Consider the following 19,294-nt stretch of genomic DNA (forward strand, 5'->3'; position numbering starts at 1 on the left):
CAACAAAACAGAAAACAGAGAGACAAACGACAAAACGAGAAAAAAGAAATGGGAAGAGAAACAACTCCACGGAAGATTCATAAGAATGACAAAAGATGAGAATAACGAAAACACCTGGACATGGATGCGAGAAGGACATATAAACCGAGAAACTGAATCTCTAATAACTGCAGCACAAGATAACTCGATAAGAACCAATTATATCAAAGCAAGGATCGATAAAACACAAGAAAACAGCAAATGCAGACTCTGTGGACAAAGAGACGAAACGATAAACCATATAGTAAGTGAATGCAACAAACTTGCCCAAAAGGAATACAAAAACAAGCATGACCAAGTGGGAAGGGGGGTGCACTGGGAATTGTGTAAACGACTGCATTTTGAGCGTACAGACAATTGGTACAAGCATAAACCTGCAACAGCACTCGAAAAAGAGAACCACAAAATCCTATGGGACATGGACATACAGACGGACAAACCCATCCAAGCAAGAAGACCAGATGTCGTAATAATTAACAAGAAAGAAAAATCCTGTCAAATCGTAGACTTTGCAGTCCCAGCTGACCACAGGGTGAGCATGAAAGAAAAGGAGAAACGAAGCAAATACACAGAGCGAGCCAGAGAGTTAAAAGGGATTTGGATGATGAAGAAAATCAAAATAGTACCGATAATAGTAGGAGCACTAGGAACAATTCTGAAAAACTTTGAAAAAAGAATGTCAGAAATTGGAATCAGAGGAATAACTGCAAAAGTACAATGACTAACAATAATGAAAACGACTGAAATATTAAGGAAAACCCTTGAATGCGGAGAATAATACAAGAAGACAATATAACGAATAAGCGTTACAGGGAATGAAGAACACCGAAGCTGCATATCTGCAAGTTCTACACCCCCATCATGCATCTCCCCCCCATTGTTTGATCACCTTTCCCCCCTATAAAAAAGTGATACCAAAGGGCCGAAAAGGGTCAATAAGGACTGAAAGACCGAGGAGAGAGCACCAACCAAACCTCAGCTGGACAAGCGCAAAGAGAACTGGGACCTTGGGGAGGCTGAGTGCCACTCAAATTCCAGTATAAACCAATGGCCACTACCAACGAGAAATCAATGGTAATCGGCTGTTGCAATGATGCAAATTCATTTGCAAATGCTATCGAAGAAGGTGGAGAGAGCTGGACGTCTGGGAAGACTTGTGGTCACTCAGCTTCCAGAGAACACCACAGGTTTCCAATCAGATCGTTTGTTGACTTGTGTGAAAGCTCCATGTGAGCCAATAATAATAATAATAATAATAATAATAATAATAATAATAATAATAATAATAATAATAATAATAATAATAATAATAATAATAATAATAATAATAATAATAATAATAATAATAATAATAATAATAATAATAATAATAATAATAATAATAATAATAATAATAATAATAATAATAATAATAATAATAATAATAATAATAATAATAATAATAATAATAATAATAATAATAATAATAATAATAATAATAATAATAATAATAATAATAATAATAATAATAATAATAATAATAATAATAATAATAATAATAATAATAATAATAATAATAATAATAATAATAATAATAATAATAATAATAATAATAATAATAATAATAATAATAATAATAATAATAATAATAATAATAATAATAATAATAATAATAATAATAATAATAATAATAATAATAATAATAATAATAATAATAATAATAATAATAATAATAATAATAATAATAATAATAATAATAATAATAATAATAATAATAATAATAATAATAATAATAATAATAATAATAATAATAATAATAATAATAATAATAATAATAATAATAATAATAATAATAATAATAATAATAATAATAATAATAATAATAATAATAATAATAATAATAATAATAATAATAATAATAATAATAATAATAATAATAATAATAATAATAATAATAATAATAATAATAATAATAATAATAATAATAATAATAATAATAATAATAATAATAATAATAATAATAATAATAATAATAATAATAATAATAATAATAATAATAATAATAATAATAATAATAATAATAATAATAATAATAATAATAATAATAATAATAATAATAATAATAATAATAATAATAATAATAATAATAATAATAATAATAATAATAATAATAATAATAATAATAATAATAATAATAATAATAATAATAATAATAATAATAATAATAATAATAATAATAATAATAATAATAATAATAATAATAATAATAATAATAATAATAATAATAATAATAATAATAATAATAATAATAATAATAATAATAATAATAATAATAATAATAATAATAATAATAATAATAATAATAATAATAATAATAATAATAATAATAATAATAATAATAATAATAATAATAATAATAATAATAATAATAATAATAATAATAATAATAATAATAATAATAATAATAATAATAATAATAATAATAATAATAATAATAATAATAATAATAATAATAATAATAATAATAATAATAATAATAATAATAATAATAATAATAATAATAATAATAATAATAATAATAATAATAATAATAATAATAATAATAATAATAATAATAATAATAATAATAATAATAATAATAATAATAATAATAATAATAATAATAATAATAATAATAATAATAATAATAATAATAATAATAATAATAATAATAATAATAATAATAATAATAATAATAATAATAATAATAATAATAATAATAATAATAATAATAATAATAATAATAATAATAATAATAATAATAATAATAATAATAATAATAATAATAATAATAATAATAATAATAATAATAATAATAATAATAATAATAATAATAATAATAATAATAATAATAATAATAATAATAATAATAATAATAATAATAATAATAATAATAATAATAATAATAATAATAATAATAATAATAATAATAATAATAATAATAATAATAATAATAATAATAATAATAATAATAATAATAATAATAATAATAATAATAATAATAATAATAATAATAATAATAATAATAATAATAATAATAATAATAATAATAATAATAATAATAATAATAATAATAATAATAATAATAATAATAATAATAATAATAATAATAATAATAATAATAATAATAATAATAATAATAATAATAATAATAATAATAATAATAATAATAATAATAATAATAATAATAATAATAATAATAATAATAATAATAATAATAATAATAATAATAATAATAATAATAATAATAATAATAATAATAATAATAATAATAATAATAATAATAATAATAATAATAATAATAATAATAATAATAATAATAATAATAATAATAATAATAATAATAATAATAATAATAATAATAATAATAATAATAATAATAATAATAATAATAATAATAATAATAATAATAATAATAATAATAATAATAATAATAATAATAATAATAATAATAATAATAATAATAATAATAATAATAATAATAATAATAATAATAATAATAATAATAATAATAATAATAATAATAATAATAATAATAATAATAATAATAATAATAATAATAATAATAATAATAATAATAATAATAATAATAATAATAATAATAATAATAATAATAATAATAATAATAATAATAATAATAATAATAATAATAATAATAATAATAATAATAATAATAATAATAATAATAATAATAATAATAATAATAATAATAATAATAATAATAATAATAATAATAATAATAATAATAATAATAATAATAATAATAATAATAATAATAATAATAATAATAATAATAATAATAATAATAATAATAATAATAATAATAATAATAATAATAATAATAATAATAATAATAATAATAATAATAATAATAATAATAATAATAATAATAATAATAATAATAATAATAATAATAATAATAATAATAATAATAATAATAATAATAATAATAATAATAATAATAATAATAATAATAATAATAATAATAATAATAATAATAATAATAATAATAATAATAATAATAATAATAATAATAATAATAATAATAATAATAATAATAATAATAATAATAATAATAATAATAATAATAATAATAATAATAATAATAATAATAATAATAATAATAATAATAATAATAATAATAATAATAATAATAATAATAATAATAATAATAATAATAATAATAATAATAATAATAATAATAATAATAATAATAATAATAATAATAATAATAATAATAATAATAATAATAATAATAATAATAATAATAATAATAATAATAATAATAATAATAATAATAATAATAATAATAATAATAATAATAATAATAATAATAATAATAATAATAATAATAATAATAATAATAATAATAATAATAATAATAATAATAATAATAATAATAATAATAATAATAATAATAATAATAATAATAATAATAATAATAATAATAATAATAATAATAATAATAATAATAATAATAATAATAATAATAATAATAATAATAATAATAATAATAATAATAATAATAATAATAATAATAATAATAATAATAATAATAATAATAATAATAATAATAATAATAATAATAATAATAATAATAATAATAATAATAATAATAATAATAATAATAATAATAATAATAATAATAATAATAATAATAATAATAATAATAATAATAATAATAATAATAATAATAATAATAATAATAATAATAATAATAATAATAATAATAATAATAATAATAATAATAATAATAATAATAATAATAATAATAATAATAATAATAATAATAATAATAATAATAATAATAATAATAATAATAATAATAATAATAATAATAATAATAATAATAATAATAATAATAATAATAATAATAATAATAATAATAATAATAATAATAATAATAATAATAATAATAATAATAATAATAATAATAATAATAATAATAATAATAATAATAATAATAATAATAATAATAATAATAATAATAATAATAATAATAATAATAATAATAATAATAATAATAATAATAATAATAATAATAATAATAATACCACTACCACTCATAATCTTTGGAGGTACAAACAGATAAACCCATCCAAGCATATCGGACATCATAAAAATTAACAAGAAGGAAAGAAACTATCAAACTGTTGATTTTGCCATCTCAGCATTAAATGAAGATGAAAAACGAGGGGGGAAAATGGATAAAACTGCAGAACTTGCCAAAGAACTGAAACGAATACAAAAAATGAAAAACAATCGTTCTAATACTAAAAATTGTAGGCGAAATATGAACAGACCCAAAGAACTTAGAAAAAAAGCCAAGGAGAAATTGGAATCAAGGGAAAGGCATATTATACAACAGACGGTAACGGTGGAAACAGCCACAATTTTAAGATAAACTTTTGAATATGGAAACCAATCTATATGAGCTACTAACGCTAACCAGCCACATAGAAGCAACAACAGAAACAAGACAAAAAGATTGGGGAACACCATATGGAACCAAGAAAACTGAAACTACAAAATTAAATTGACTACACCACCACGCACACACACACACACACACACACACACACACACACACACACACACACACACACACACACACACTCACACGCCCTCACGCACGCAAATACTACTGTAGTTTTGGCTTTGACCAGACCAAAAAATCGCCGCTTGCCTGTTTCCCACCTGACTACAACTTGGACGTCTTCAAGTCCAACATAAACAAACTCCTGACAAACCGCCCCCTAAAGTAAGACACTCTATCAAAACCGGAAGAAGTTACTTCACCGTAATGATTACTACAATACTATCTCATTGATTACTGTACACGCAATAACCCTTATCCCTGAGTGGCCTTCGGGCCTTGATAAGTGGTGACTCTCATGTAAAAAAAAAACCCCAAAAAAACGAGAAAGGCCAAGTAAGATGGAAAGACCAAAGAGACAAAGCACCAAACAGACCTCCACTGGATGGTTGCAAAAGAGACTGGGGTCTTGGAGAGGCTTATTGCCAACCAATTTTAAGTGAAGACAAATGGTTAATGTTAGCGATAAGTCAATGTCAAACGGCTGTTGCGATAATGCAAATTCATTTGCAATTGTTATGAAAAGAGGTGGAAAGTACTGGAAATCTGAAGAGAATTGTAGTCACGTGACATTCAGTTTTGTCAGTGAGCAATTACTGATGAACTCCTATTGAGTAAATAATAATATCTTCATAAGATCAGTCGAGTCACTCAGTTGAACTCGTTATCAAACAAAACAATTGAGAAGGTCCCTGTTTATCTCATTCGGACGCGCCTTTTTTCACCACTAAAAAGAGTTACGGTGAAGTAACGTCTTCCGGTTCTTTTCAAGTGCACTTTAGAGTCTCCCTCTCAACCCAATAAAAATTACAAATGTCAACGTTAATTTATTTTCATTTACAAATCACCATCGCCTCCCTCCACTAGAGAGCAAGTCCCAGTTGCTAAATTGGCCGCACTTTAGTTTTGTCGCTTATTCATAGATTTGTTTTGCTACTTGGTTTGAAAAAAAAAAAAAAAAAAAGGCATGCGCACACCTACCCAGAAAATGGTGAATTTGTTCACAAAATGTCTACAATAGTATCGTTTTTTTTTTTTTTTTTTTTTTTTTACACAGTGATCACCACTTATCAAGGCCCGGAAGCCACTCAGGGATAAGGGTTATTGCAAGTACATTACGTTAGTGAGGAGATTTGATGAAGTGTTTAATTAGGGGGGCGGTTCATTAGGAATTTGTTAACATTGGACTTGAAGACATCCAAGTTGTAGTCCGGAGGGAAGCAGGCAGACGGAACAGAGTTCCACAGGCGTGCAGTTCTAAGAAAGAAGCTTTGTTCATGAAATCCGCGTTTTGATTTAGGCACAGATATAGAGTGGGGGAAATTTTTCACAGTGGATTCAGCTAGACGGGTGTTTTTCGTGAAAGATTGGCGAGGGGGGGGGCAGAGATTGGAGTTCATCGTGGGGTCTCAATTCACGCTGAACTTCCACAGAATGCCCAGCAGCAATATATTACATATGAAAGATGTCGCTGTGGAATTTCCACAGGTCCCGCTAGTTATAAATAAACGTCTTTGCTTTTCAAGAACTACATTTGAATTTCACGAGAGTCGCTTCAGCCAAGCTAATACTGTTGAAAAGACTAAACGAATCTGCTTTTTTTCTGTTTTTGATCCAAGTTTTTCTCATAGCTTTCTAGCGTTTCAGTTTTTTTCGACACCAAAGTCAGCAGAGAGCAATAGTTAAGGTGGCCATCTGTACGCAGTGAGTGGCAATTTCGTATGCGCCACCACAGTCAAGTGATCCTTTTTTTTTAAAAATTTTCTTATTATTTTGTTTAAGCTGGGAATGAAGTATCCTACTGGATGTCAAACATTCACTCGCTATCTCATACATTCCAACCAAGAGATCTTTTTAAAATTCTAACCATCTCTTTAAGTGCAATTGTTTGAATCTTACTTGCACTTCGTTCACCGGGTATATTTGTCAGGTAGTTTTTGAAATTCTTTTTCATGGGTCTAGTTGCTCTTATAATTACTCGAATGATGGAGATCTTCCTAAGATTCCAGTTTCTTTTCATGTCGTATACATAAGACTTTGGCATTTCGTTATATTTTTCTTCTCAGCTGTGTTTGACCCAGCATCGTTGGAGGCATAAACTTCTACTAAGGTTGCTACTTTTTTTTCTTGTTCCATATCTCTATGTCAGGTTTAATATCTTCGTTTTCTACGTGTGTAGCTGTGCATCGCAATATACGAGATGTGTGTGAACAAACGTCTTTGCTTGCCAAGAGATACATTCATATTTCACCAGAGCTGCTGTAGCCAATCCATTGTCCTAATACTGTTGAACGTACAAATCGATTTTCTATTTCTGAATTTTTGAGATGAGGATAATTTGAATCATTCGGACTAGCGTTCTCATCTTGAATTGCAAAAGAGTGTTAATTAGAACTCAATTAAACTTAGTACTTTTTTTTTTCACCCCCAACAAGGTACAGTGTCACTTTGATGTAGGGGGCTACTATCGGGAACAGTAGTTGTAAAGATACTATGTAGGGAGTTGAACAACAAGATATCGATTCACATTAAACTTGAACTTCTACATGTCAATACAGTTAGGAAACAGGAACCCGGAAGGGAGTTCCAGAGTCTAGCAGTTCTGAGGAAGAAACTATTAAAGTAGAAGGCTTTCTTAAATCTAGGGATCTCTACTGTGTAGCATTGGGTCTGGGCTGCTTGTTGGGTTTGTCGGGGGTATTTATATCGAGGGGGCACAAGGGCTTGTAGTTCGTCAGAGCATCAACCATTAAAATACTGGTAAAACAGGCAGAGGGATGCAACAGTTCGTCGAAGGAACAGCGGATGAAGTTTAGATGGCAGTTTAAAAAGAAGCAACCTATCAGGTTGGCGACTCTCTTTTGAACCCTATCTAAGAGCAAGAGACTAGTCCGCCACGTCCGAAGGTTGAAGGTTTAATCATCAGTGCAGACGAAACTAAGATAACAACCGCGAATTATTAAAGATTTATATATAGCCATGGCTGAAGGAGCAAGAACAAGCAACCCTCATGGAATAGATAAAGAGATCTGTCGTGCAGATTCCCGAGTTCAGCAGAAAGATTTCAGAGTTCGACAAGATATACCAGAAGAAGGTCGGAGGTTATATTGGCCAAAATGTTGTGAAAATGACACTCAAAATGAGAAAAGTAATCCGAAAAATCCAAATAATACCAACTTACTTCTGTTGAATGACAAATTTCAATCGCAGAACTTTGTTCACATGACATTTAAATTTAAAATAAAGTCAGGGAAGTAGAAAACAGGGAAAGAATTCCAAAGTCTGAGGGAAGAAACTATTAAAGTAAAAGACTTTTAGTTATCTAGGGATTTCAACAGTGAAGGGGTGTGATTTTGCTGTTTGTTGGGTTAATTTGAGTTTTTGGAGCATTGTCGTGGCAGCATTAGATGTAACCATCCTCTATTTGATTCAAGAAATAGGAAGTTGAGAAGCAAGATGTTTGTTCACATCACATTTAAATTTATGAATGTTGGTACAGTCAGAGAAATAGGAGGCAGGACGGAAATAATAAAGGCAAGTAGTTCAAAGAGAAGCTATTTGAATGGAAAGTTTTTTGATATCTGGGAACCTCTGCAGTGGAGGGGGTGAGATTTTGCTGATAGTATGGTTTGTTGGGGGTAGTTATGTTGAGGGGGGTACAAGTACAGTATATTCGTCAGAACACATTCTGTGGAAGTACTTGTAAAATAAACACAGGAATGCAACACTATGGTGATGGGACAGGAGCTGGAAGTTGGTAGACAATGCAGGACCTATTAGGTTAAAGACTGTTTTATTGTACTCTGTCCAAGAGGGAGGAATTAGTGGTTAATGCACCAGCTCAGATGTGGCAACAATACACCGAATGGCGACTTTATAGAGGTACAGGATACTGTCACTTGTAAGTAGTTTTCTAGCATGGTAGAGAGAGCCTGCCTTCTTTGCAGCAGCCTTGGCAATGTCTTCAATGTATTTGTTCCATTTCATATTGTCTGTGAATGTTAAGCCAAAGTGTTTAAATGATGAACTCTAAGGTAGCATATTATTAATCATGGCGGTCGGTGGTTAAGGAGGTTTCTCATAATTGTTAATTAGGAAAGAAGCCGAGTCTTAGCAGCATTAAGTGCTACCATCTATTTACGTCACCATTCCACTACAGACTGGAGGTCATTTTTTTTAGGTTTCTATAACAACTTTTTATTCCTTATTCCTCCAATCTTCCAAAAAACCGTTATGTTTGGATCTCATTAATAAATCCAAGTCCTGAACTGTCATCTAAGCCTCAACCTCTGTTCCATCGACAAAATGTTGCATCCCTCTGCCTGTTCTACAAGTATTTTAATGGTGTGTGGTCCAACGACCTACAAGCCCTTGTACCCTCTTGACGTGAATACCCTTCGACAAACCCGACAAGCAGCAAAGTCCCACCCCTACACAGCAGAGATCCCTAGATGTAAAAAAGCCTTTTGCTTGTATAGTTTCTTCCACAGAACTGCTAGATCTTGGAATTCCCTTTCAGGTGCCTGCTTCCTCAAACTGCACTGACATGCAGAAGTTCAAATATAATGTGTACAGACATCTTGCTGCTCAACTCCCTACATAGTATCCCTGCAACTTAGGTCCCTGATAGTATCCCCCTACATCAAAGTGGCACCGTGCCTTGTTTGGAGTGAAAATGTAATTAAAAAAAGAAAAAAATCTAATGAAAGTTTTACCAATCCAGTGATTTGTATGAAATTGTTTCAAACTGTGTTTTCTTCTTTTTCAGAACTTCATCAGAGCTCAAGATAAAGTTCTTCTCTCACAGTTGCAACAATGTCAGGACAACATTGAACGGCTTAAGAGACAGCGGCAACAGGCGGCCGAACAGCACGAAGTACAGAGCTTTGACGATGATTCGTATTGGGAAGACTGGGAGATCTCGGGTAATGATAACCACACAATGTTTTTTTTACCAAAATTAATGAATAGAAATTTGATTGAATAAAATTGCTTTTTATCACTAATAACTAGGGCTATGACAACAGCATATTCTTTTCATTGTTTTGACTCGAGTGTGTATCCGTTGATATCTTATATGCTTTTATATAGAGTGATGTGGTTCTTGATTGATTAACTGTTTTTGTGTCGGATATATACTCGAGAGTCATAACAATGATAAAAATATACTGTTGTCATAACCCTACTAATAACATAATATATTTTTTAATGGAAATCACTCCAGACAAGACATGAAGTCACTTGATGTAAGGAGCTAAAGAAATACTATTTCAAGATTAAAAAAACTTGACAACATTAAATGTTAGATGGAATAGATTCTGACCCATTTATCTGTTGCATCATGGGTCCTTGCTGAAGGCGTCTACTCGATCATGGCTGACAGAACAGGAACAATCTATCCTCATGGATAAAATAAGGACTTTCATTTGAATTTCCATATGGATACCCAAGCACATTACGATTCATCTGAGGAAGGTTTGAGGTTAGATCAGTCATGACTGAATAAAAGTTTTAAGTAATTTATAATTGTATTCTTTTATAGGGAAATCGCACCAGACAAGGTATGAAGCCACCTGATGTGCAGAGCTAAAAAATATTACTTCAAGGTCAAAATTGGTCAACGATGTTAGATGGAAAGGCGACTACATTGAATAGATGTCAGCTCTACTACATAATCAAGTTACATAAATTGATTTTTTTTCAAAAACAGTTTTAAAATAAAACTGTATGTTGTTTTTTAGGGCGACAAATGTATCGTTCCACCCTGTAATACGTTTTACTATGACTATAACTTATCAGGTGGATTAGGTTATTTTTTCCTGTAATGGGAGGAAAGGTTAAATTTGTGTCTTGAATGTTTTGTGTTTTGTTTGTTTGGTCCAAAGAGAACGTGTGTGCCAGAAATAGTTTGCTTGATTCTGATATCCAGCCTTGATAGAGTTCAAAACCTGCTTCGAAACTTGGTGGGCGATACCCTTTTCCCTTCCCTACAATCTCTTTTCCACAGAAAAGATGTTGCGAACCTGTCTCTGCTCTATCGTTAATTTCATGGCAAGTGCTCGACTGAACTCCAATCTATGATTCCCCTTACCAAACTTTTACAAAAACACTCGACTAGCTACAACCACTCTACATGAGTTCACCCCTCTTTATCCATGCTTCCAGATTCCAGTAACAAAGCTTCTTTTTCAGAACTGTGCAATACTGTTCTGCTGGTCTGCTTCCCAGTTGAATACAATATGGTAGCCTTCAAGTCCAATGTAAACAAATTATTGTTGAGCAGTCCCTCATAAATCATCATATTTTACCCAATCTATACCATTAATGTTTACTAAACTCCCACCTTATGTTCATTGACATTTACCCTCGAGTGGCCTTCAGACCTTAATAAGTGGTAACTCGCAAGTGTTCTGTGCAAGAAAATATCTCGGGGTAGTCATATAAGATATATTGAAAAAAAAAAAAAAAATAAAAAATAAAAGAATTATTTACGAGAAAAAAGTGTGCAAGGGAGATAAATCTGGTTTTAGGTTAATCTAGATTTTTTTTTTTATTTTCACCCCAAACAAGGCACTGTGCCACTTTAAAGTAGGGGGCTACTATCGGGGACATAATTTGCAGAGGCATTATGAAGGGAGATGAGTAGAAAGATGTTTGTTCACATTACACTTGAACTTCTGCATATCAGTACAGTTGGGAAAGCAGAATCCCGGAAGCGAATTCCAAAGACTTGCAGTTCTGGGGAAGAAACTATTGGAGTAAAAGGCGTTCTTGCACCCAGAGATCTCTATTGTAAAGGAGTGAGACTTAGTGGCTTGTCGGCTTTGTCGGGGGTAGTCACGTCGATCTATTCCAGTTCATGTTCCCTATAAACGTTAGGCCGAGGAGTTTAAAGGAAGTACTTTCAGATAATATGTTTTTGACCATTGCTATTGGTGGTAAAGAAGGTTTCTTGTAGTTATTGAAGGAAACAAGCTTAGTCTTGGCAGCATTGAACGTGACCATCCATTTTTGTCTCGATTCCACTACAGATTGGAGGTCATCCTCTAGTGTCCTCAGTATATTGGCTTGGTCAGAATATAAGATCAGAAAAATCAATATTTACCAAGAATTCAGTTTTTTTGTGGGGGCAATTAGCTTGTTTCAGGAATTCCTTATGACCGGATTTTATCCCAGGAAATTAGCCAGGATCATAAATAGTTGACAGGTCGCTCCAAGATAGCATTCCATTCTCAAAGCATATTTAATAACTGAACTTATGACGCTATTAGCGTCTATTTATAGTCATTGTGGATGGAACATTCTAGAATTTCTAAAATGGAACACTACGACTTGGAACTTTTTGGAGCCCCGGAAAAAAGAACACTTTTCTTATCTATTTTATGAACTCTCCAGAAGCGCTTGAAAAGAAACTTTTTTTAAATTTTCTAATTGTATTGTAATGTATTGTAATTTGACGATCAGACATTCACAAAATTTGCAAATCGAATGCGGCAAATGATTTGCATAATTATCCACTTAAAAAAAAAAAACAGACGGAATTTTTTAGCAATAAATATAAATTTTAATAAGTTCGGTAAAGTTATAATTTTAACTATTGATTTCTAAGCAATTAATTATAGCGTAAGATTGCTAAGAATAATTCTCTCTTTTGGGTCGACCAATTCTGTCCAATTCCTCATCAGTTGTTTTAATGAATTTTGTAATACATTTTTGTTGATTATGTTTTTGTTTTATTCTATTTTATTTTATTTTGTTTTATTTTATTTTTTTAAAATTTGTTTTATTTATTTTTTAAAATTTTGTTTTATTTTATTTTGTTTTATTTTATTTTTTAAAAATTTGTTTTATTTTATTTAGTTTTATTTTATTTAGTTTTATTTTATTTTAATTTGTTTTATTTTATTTTGATTTATTTTATTTTATTTTATTTTAATATAATTTTGTTTAATTTTGTTTTATTTTATTTTTTAAAAATTTGTTTTATTTTATTTTAATTTGTTTTATTTAGTTTTATTTCATTTGTTTTTATTTTATTTTATTTTGTTTCATTTTATTTTGATTTATTTTATTTTAATATAATTTTGTTTAATCTTGTTTTATTTTATTTTGTTTAATTTTGTTTTTATTTTATTTTGTTTAACTTTGTTTTATTTTATTTTGTTTTACTTTATTTATTTATTTATTTATTTTCAGAATTTGACATGGAAGACAAGAAGAATTTCGGGCAACAGATTTTGAATTCGAAACGATTCGCCCATAGCAACCCGGAAATAAGCAAGTCGCTTCTCGCCACGTACAACGGAAACAACGGCTCAACAATTAAAAAAGACTTGGAGATCAGAGTATAACAAACAAACAAACAAACAAACAAACAAACAGTGATATCGATGCGCTAATGGCATCTATAATGTTGAGAAAGTTGAAAAGACACAAGAGGAGAGAAAGAGAGAGAGAGAGAGAGAGAGAGAGAGAGAGAGAGAGAGAGAGAGAGAGAGAGAGAGAGAGAGAGAGTATGCATGAGAGAGAGAGAGAGAGAGAGAGAGAGAAAGAGAGAGCGAGCGAAAGAAGAAACAAAGGGCATGTTGTGCATTTCAACAAAAATGATATCAAATTGCTCGGATAATATTTTATCCCGTTATTCTATCACCCTTTGCTTGAGCGCCCATTTTGGGGTTTTGAAGTTTTAAATGTTAAGGGGCCCCCGGAAAATAAAGTGCGATGAGGGACCCTTCACACCCAACAGTGGGTTCTGCGTTGCATACTTACCTGATACGACCCTTTCAGTCCATACTCCCAGGCATTATCCTCAGAGAGAAAGATAAGTTTATTTATTGGCAGTCGCCTGAAGCGCTCTCACTTGTAAGAGAATGTCGATGAAAGTCTCTGGCCACTTTTTTTTTTTTTTTTTTTGAAAACCGGCACTGGATGCCTTTTCGGGCTCGAGATTTCGTCCCACACTAAAAACGACCCTGTGGAAAGGTAGTAGCTCCGCTGGTCACCGCAAAGACGCAATATTTCTGCATTATTTCTGTGACTCTACCTAATATCTGCGATCACCATAGCGAAACGCATAGCTAATCCTGGTCTTCTCTGTTCATAGCTGGAAACTTGTTTTTGACGAATGAATGAACACAAACAACGTTTAATATTTATAATATTACTTCATTTAATGCTGCGCAATTTTATTATCGGCCGGGTTGGTTAGTTACATCATATATCTTTCATTAATTATTCCTTTTTTAAGGTTAGCTGATGCCAGTGAAAAAGACTAAAAAAGATGAACGCATAGTACATCATTGTAATATTTCTAATCTGTATGTATAAGAAATGATTTAAGTATAATTTTTTTATTCATGCAAATATTTTTGGCTACATATTTGCATACATTGATTTTCAAACCTTGCTCAAGTGACCGAAATGATTTTGAGAATCCGTTTCATTTGGTGTTATTTACTTATGATTTCAGTCTCAGTGGCTAGAGTGTTCGCTAATCGGCCAGGAGACCAGGGTTCAATCTTCAGTCAAATCCTACCAAAGACTTAAAAAATCATACTTGATGCTTCATGCGATCAAGGGTGAATGGTTCCAATTCACAGAAACCAATGATGCCCTCCCCTACATTTCGATGTAGTAGGCAATGAAGACGAAGACTTCGGGTCGCTCTCAATTACGGTTGATCCGTTTTTTATTTAAATCTCATTAAAATTAGTTGCCACTTTTCGAATGGTTTATTGGTTTCTTCAAACGTACACGGTGGAACGATAAAAGTGTCGCCCTAAAGAAAACAACACTACAGCTTTATTTTAAAACTTTTATTGAAAAAATCAATTCAGGTAACTTGATTATGTAGTAGAGCTGACATCTATTCAATGTAGCCGTCTTCAGCCTCAATCACCACCTCGATACGGGTCTGGAACTAGGAGCATGCCTTTTCCACAAGCACTGGCAGGAGCTCAGCGAATACTCAGCGAATGGCGGCAATCAGGCTGGCTTTGGTTTTGTTGGAGGTCGTGTTGGTGATGTTCTCAACATATGACTAAATGAAGTTGCCCAGTGGGTTCAGGTCGGGGGCCAACTGGTAGAAGGTCTGCAACAAAAAATGCAACCTGGTTTCATCAAACGGAAATGGAATCATGTCGTCTTTTCTAGGGCAACAATTTCATCATTCCATTCTGTACACATCGTTAAGAAAATATATATTTTATACTGAGACGATTTGACTAGATTTTCCCTAGCAAATTTCACATTCTTAGGTCTAATAACTTAAAATTATTGTTGCCACATTTGGAATGGTGCACTTTTTACATAACGTAATTAAATCCTTAGATAAGATAAAAATCCAGGTTGTACATCTAAACAATATGATATAAATGCGGGAGTGCCTCAGGGGTCTATCCTTGGACCTCTATTATTCCTAATATCCAGAAATGACCTCCCTGACAAAATTGTCTGTGAGATGGGTATATATGCTGATGACATCACGCTCTATAACAGATACGACAGGAAAACAAATGAACACATATCTAAGGAAATGGCAGAAACACTAGAGGATGACTTCCAATCTGTAGTGGAATGGGGACAAAAATGGATGGTCACATTCAATGCTGCCAAGACTAAACTTGTTTCCTTCAAGAAACCTTCTCTATCACCAATAGTAATAGCCAAAGATTCATTATCTGAAAGTACATCTTTTAAACTCCTTGGCCTAACGTTCACAGGAAACATGAGTTGGAACAATTACATTGAGAGCATTGCCAGTGCCGCTGTGCAGAAGGTGTGTTCTCTCTACTGTGCTAGAAAGCTACTAACACCTGAAAGTATCCTATACCTCTATAAGGCCACGATTCGCCCATGTATTGAGTATTGTTGTCATATTTGGGCTGGTGCATCTGCTACTAGTCTCTAGCTCCTTGACAAAGTCCAAAAAAGAGTCTCCAACTTGAGCGGTCCTGAACTGTCATCTAAGCTTCAGCCTCTGTCCCATCAACGAAATGTTGCATCCCTCTGCCTGTTCTACAAGTATTTTAATGGTGAATGCTATGACGAACTGCAAGCACTTGTGCCCACATGACGTAAATACCCTCGACAAACCCGACAAGCAGCTAAATCCCACCCCTTCACAGTTGAGATCCCTAGATGTAAGAAAACTTTCTACTCCAGTAATTTCTTCCCCAGAACAGCTAGACTTTGGAATTCCATTCCGGATCCCTGCTTCCCCAACTGTACTGACATGCAGAAGTTCAAGTGTAACGTAAACTGACATCTTGTTGCCCAACTCTCTACATAGTATCCCAGCAGCTTATGTCCTTGATAGTAGTCCCTTACACCAAAGTGGCAATGTGCCTTGTTTGGGATGAAAATGTAATAAAAAAAAAAAAGTCTCTCACTCTTAGACAGGATTCAAAAGAGACTTGCTAATCTAACAGGCCCCTCACTGTCAGCTATACTTAAACATCTGTCACATCGATGAAACATTGCATCTCTCTGCCTGTTTTACAAGTATTTTAATGGTAGGTGCTCCGAAAAACTACAAGCTCTTGTACCTTTTCGACGTAAATATCCCCGACAAACCCGACAAGCAGCAAAATCCCACCCCTTCACAGTAAAGATCCCTAGATGTAAGAAAGCCTTCTACTCTAATAGTTTCTTCCCTAGGATTGCTAGACTTTGGAATTCCTTTCGGGTTCCTGCTTCCAAGACTGTACTGACATGCAGAAGTTCAAGTGTAAACAGACATCTTGCTGCTCAACTCCCTACATAGTATTCCTGCAAATTATATACCAGATAGTAGCCACCTAGATCAAAATGGCACTGTGCCTTATTTGGCTGCAAAAAAAGTGATTTTGCTAAATATTTTCTTGACGCAGTTCTTATCGTCGCGTTGAGATTTTAAGCATTTAACAAATCAGAAAAGAAGTGAAAAATAAATATTTAACAAATAAATATTACCAAAGGCAAGATCCCTAACTGGTAAGTTTTTCATTTAACTTATTTTAAAGCGTTTTTTTATTCGAAACAAAAGTAGTATTGAATCTATATAGTTACAGCAAAAAAAAAAAAAAAATGGCACTATCATTACAGCCATGTGGAGCTTCGATAATCATTAAAAAATCGAAAATTAAATTAAATGTAACATCATAACGATGCTTAGAAAATTGAAATTTGCAAGTTTTTAACAACTTGCTGCAGTGACGTTTTTATGTTGTTACTGCTAAAAGCGACTCTATATGAATTTTCCAGGCAACTTTTTCAGTAAAAAGGTACAAATATCAAATTGACGAGGTGTCTCAAGCGTTTCTGAAATCAAGACTTGCAGAGATTTCAACAAGCTTCTAGATCGGAATATGCTGGTTCTTGGCCGAGTTTTGAACCATTTTTTGTTTGAAACGGATATTGCAGATAATAATGACTAAAAAAAATCCGAGCAAATTGATTTCAACTCAATGAATTATTTTCATTTGAAAAAAAAAAAAAAAAGAATCAGACAAAAAAGAAACGCATAATTTGAAATGTTTTATTTTTTTGTAACAATTTGATTGGTGCTTGCGTCGATTTTATTATTGTTGTTAAAATTGCAGATTCAAAATCAAAGGCTTTTCTTTTTTATTCCTTCATTAATGTTTTTTATTTTCGTTTTTAAAATAAATTGTTTTTCATTTTTAATCAATTTTCATTTTTTAAAAATCAATTTTCATTTTTTTTAAATCAATTTTCATTTTTTTTTAAATTAATTTTTTTTTTTTATATCAATTTTCATTTTTTTAATCAATTTTCAGTTTTTTAAATTATTTTTCATTTTTTTTAAATCAATTTTTATTTTTTTTAACTCAATTTTCATTTTTTTTTAAATTAATTATCATTTTTTTAAAATCAATTTTCATTTTTTTAATCAATTTTCATTTTTTCAATAAATTTTCAGTTTTTAAAATTAATTTTCATTTTTTAAAATCAATTTTCATTTTTTAAATCAATTTTCATTTTTTTAATCAATTTTCATTTTTTTTAATCAATTTTCAGTTTTTTTTAATCAATTTTCAGTTTTAATCAATTTTCATTTGTTTTAAACCAATTTTTATTTTTTTAAATCAGTTTTCATTTTTTTAATCCATTTTCAGTTTTTAAAATTAATTTTCATTTTTTTAAATCAATTTTCATTTTTTAAATCAATTTTCATTTTTTTAATCAATTTTCATTTTTTAATCAATTGTCAGTTTTTAAGATTAATTTTCATTTTTTTTAAATCAATTTTCATTTTTCTAAAATCAATTTTCATGTTTTTAATCAATTTTAATTTTTTTTAATCAATTTTTATTTTTTAAATCAATTTTTATTTTTTTCAATTTTCAGTTTTTAAATCAATTTTTATTATTTAAATCAATTTTTTAAAATCAATTTTTTAAAATCAATTTTCACTTTTTTAATCAATTTAAATTTTTTTAAAGATCAATTTACATCTTTGTAATCAATTTTTATTTTTTTAAATCAATTTTTTTATCAATTTTTTTTTTAAATCCATTTTTTTCACCAATTATTATTTTAAAGTCAATTTTCATTTTTTTAAAATCAATTTTCATTTTTTAGTCAAATTTTGTTTTTTAAATCAATTTTTGTTTTGTAAATCAATTTTTATTTTTTAAA

The 19,294-nt window shown here is 28.5% G+C and overlaps 1 protein-coding gene across 1 annotated transcript in view; it reads left to right on the plus strand.

Moving 5' to 3' along the window:
- LOC145280148 (uncharacterized) overlaps window positions 1-18,319 on the plus strand; it is a 276,844-nt gene extending 258,525 nt beyond the window's left edge. Inside the window, exons 2-3 of the mRNA XM_080131919.1 lie at window positions 10,422-10,578; window positions 13,850-18,319. Of these exons, the coding sequence (XP_079988045.1) occupies window positions 10,422-10,578; window positions 13,850-14,004 (312 nt within the window). The 3' untranslated portion in view covers window positions 14,005-18,319. The remainder of the gene's footprint in view (window positions 1-10,421; window positions 10,579-13,849) is intronic.
- Window positions 18,320-19,294: the final 975 nt, after the last annotated feature.

The sequence above is a fragment of the Euprymna scolopes genome, chromosome 7, assembly GCF_053919585.1.
Source record: "Euprymna scolopes isolate OS-2025 chromosome 7, ASM5391958v1, whole genome shotgun sequence".
Lineage (NCBI taxonomy): Eukaryota > Metazoa > Mollusca > Cephalopoda > Sepiida > Sepiolidae > Euprymna > Euprymna scolopes.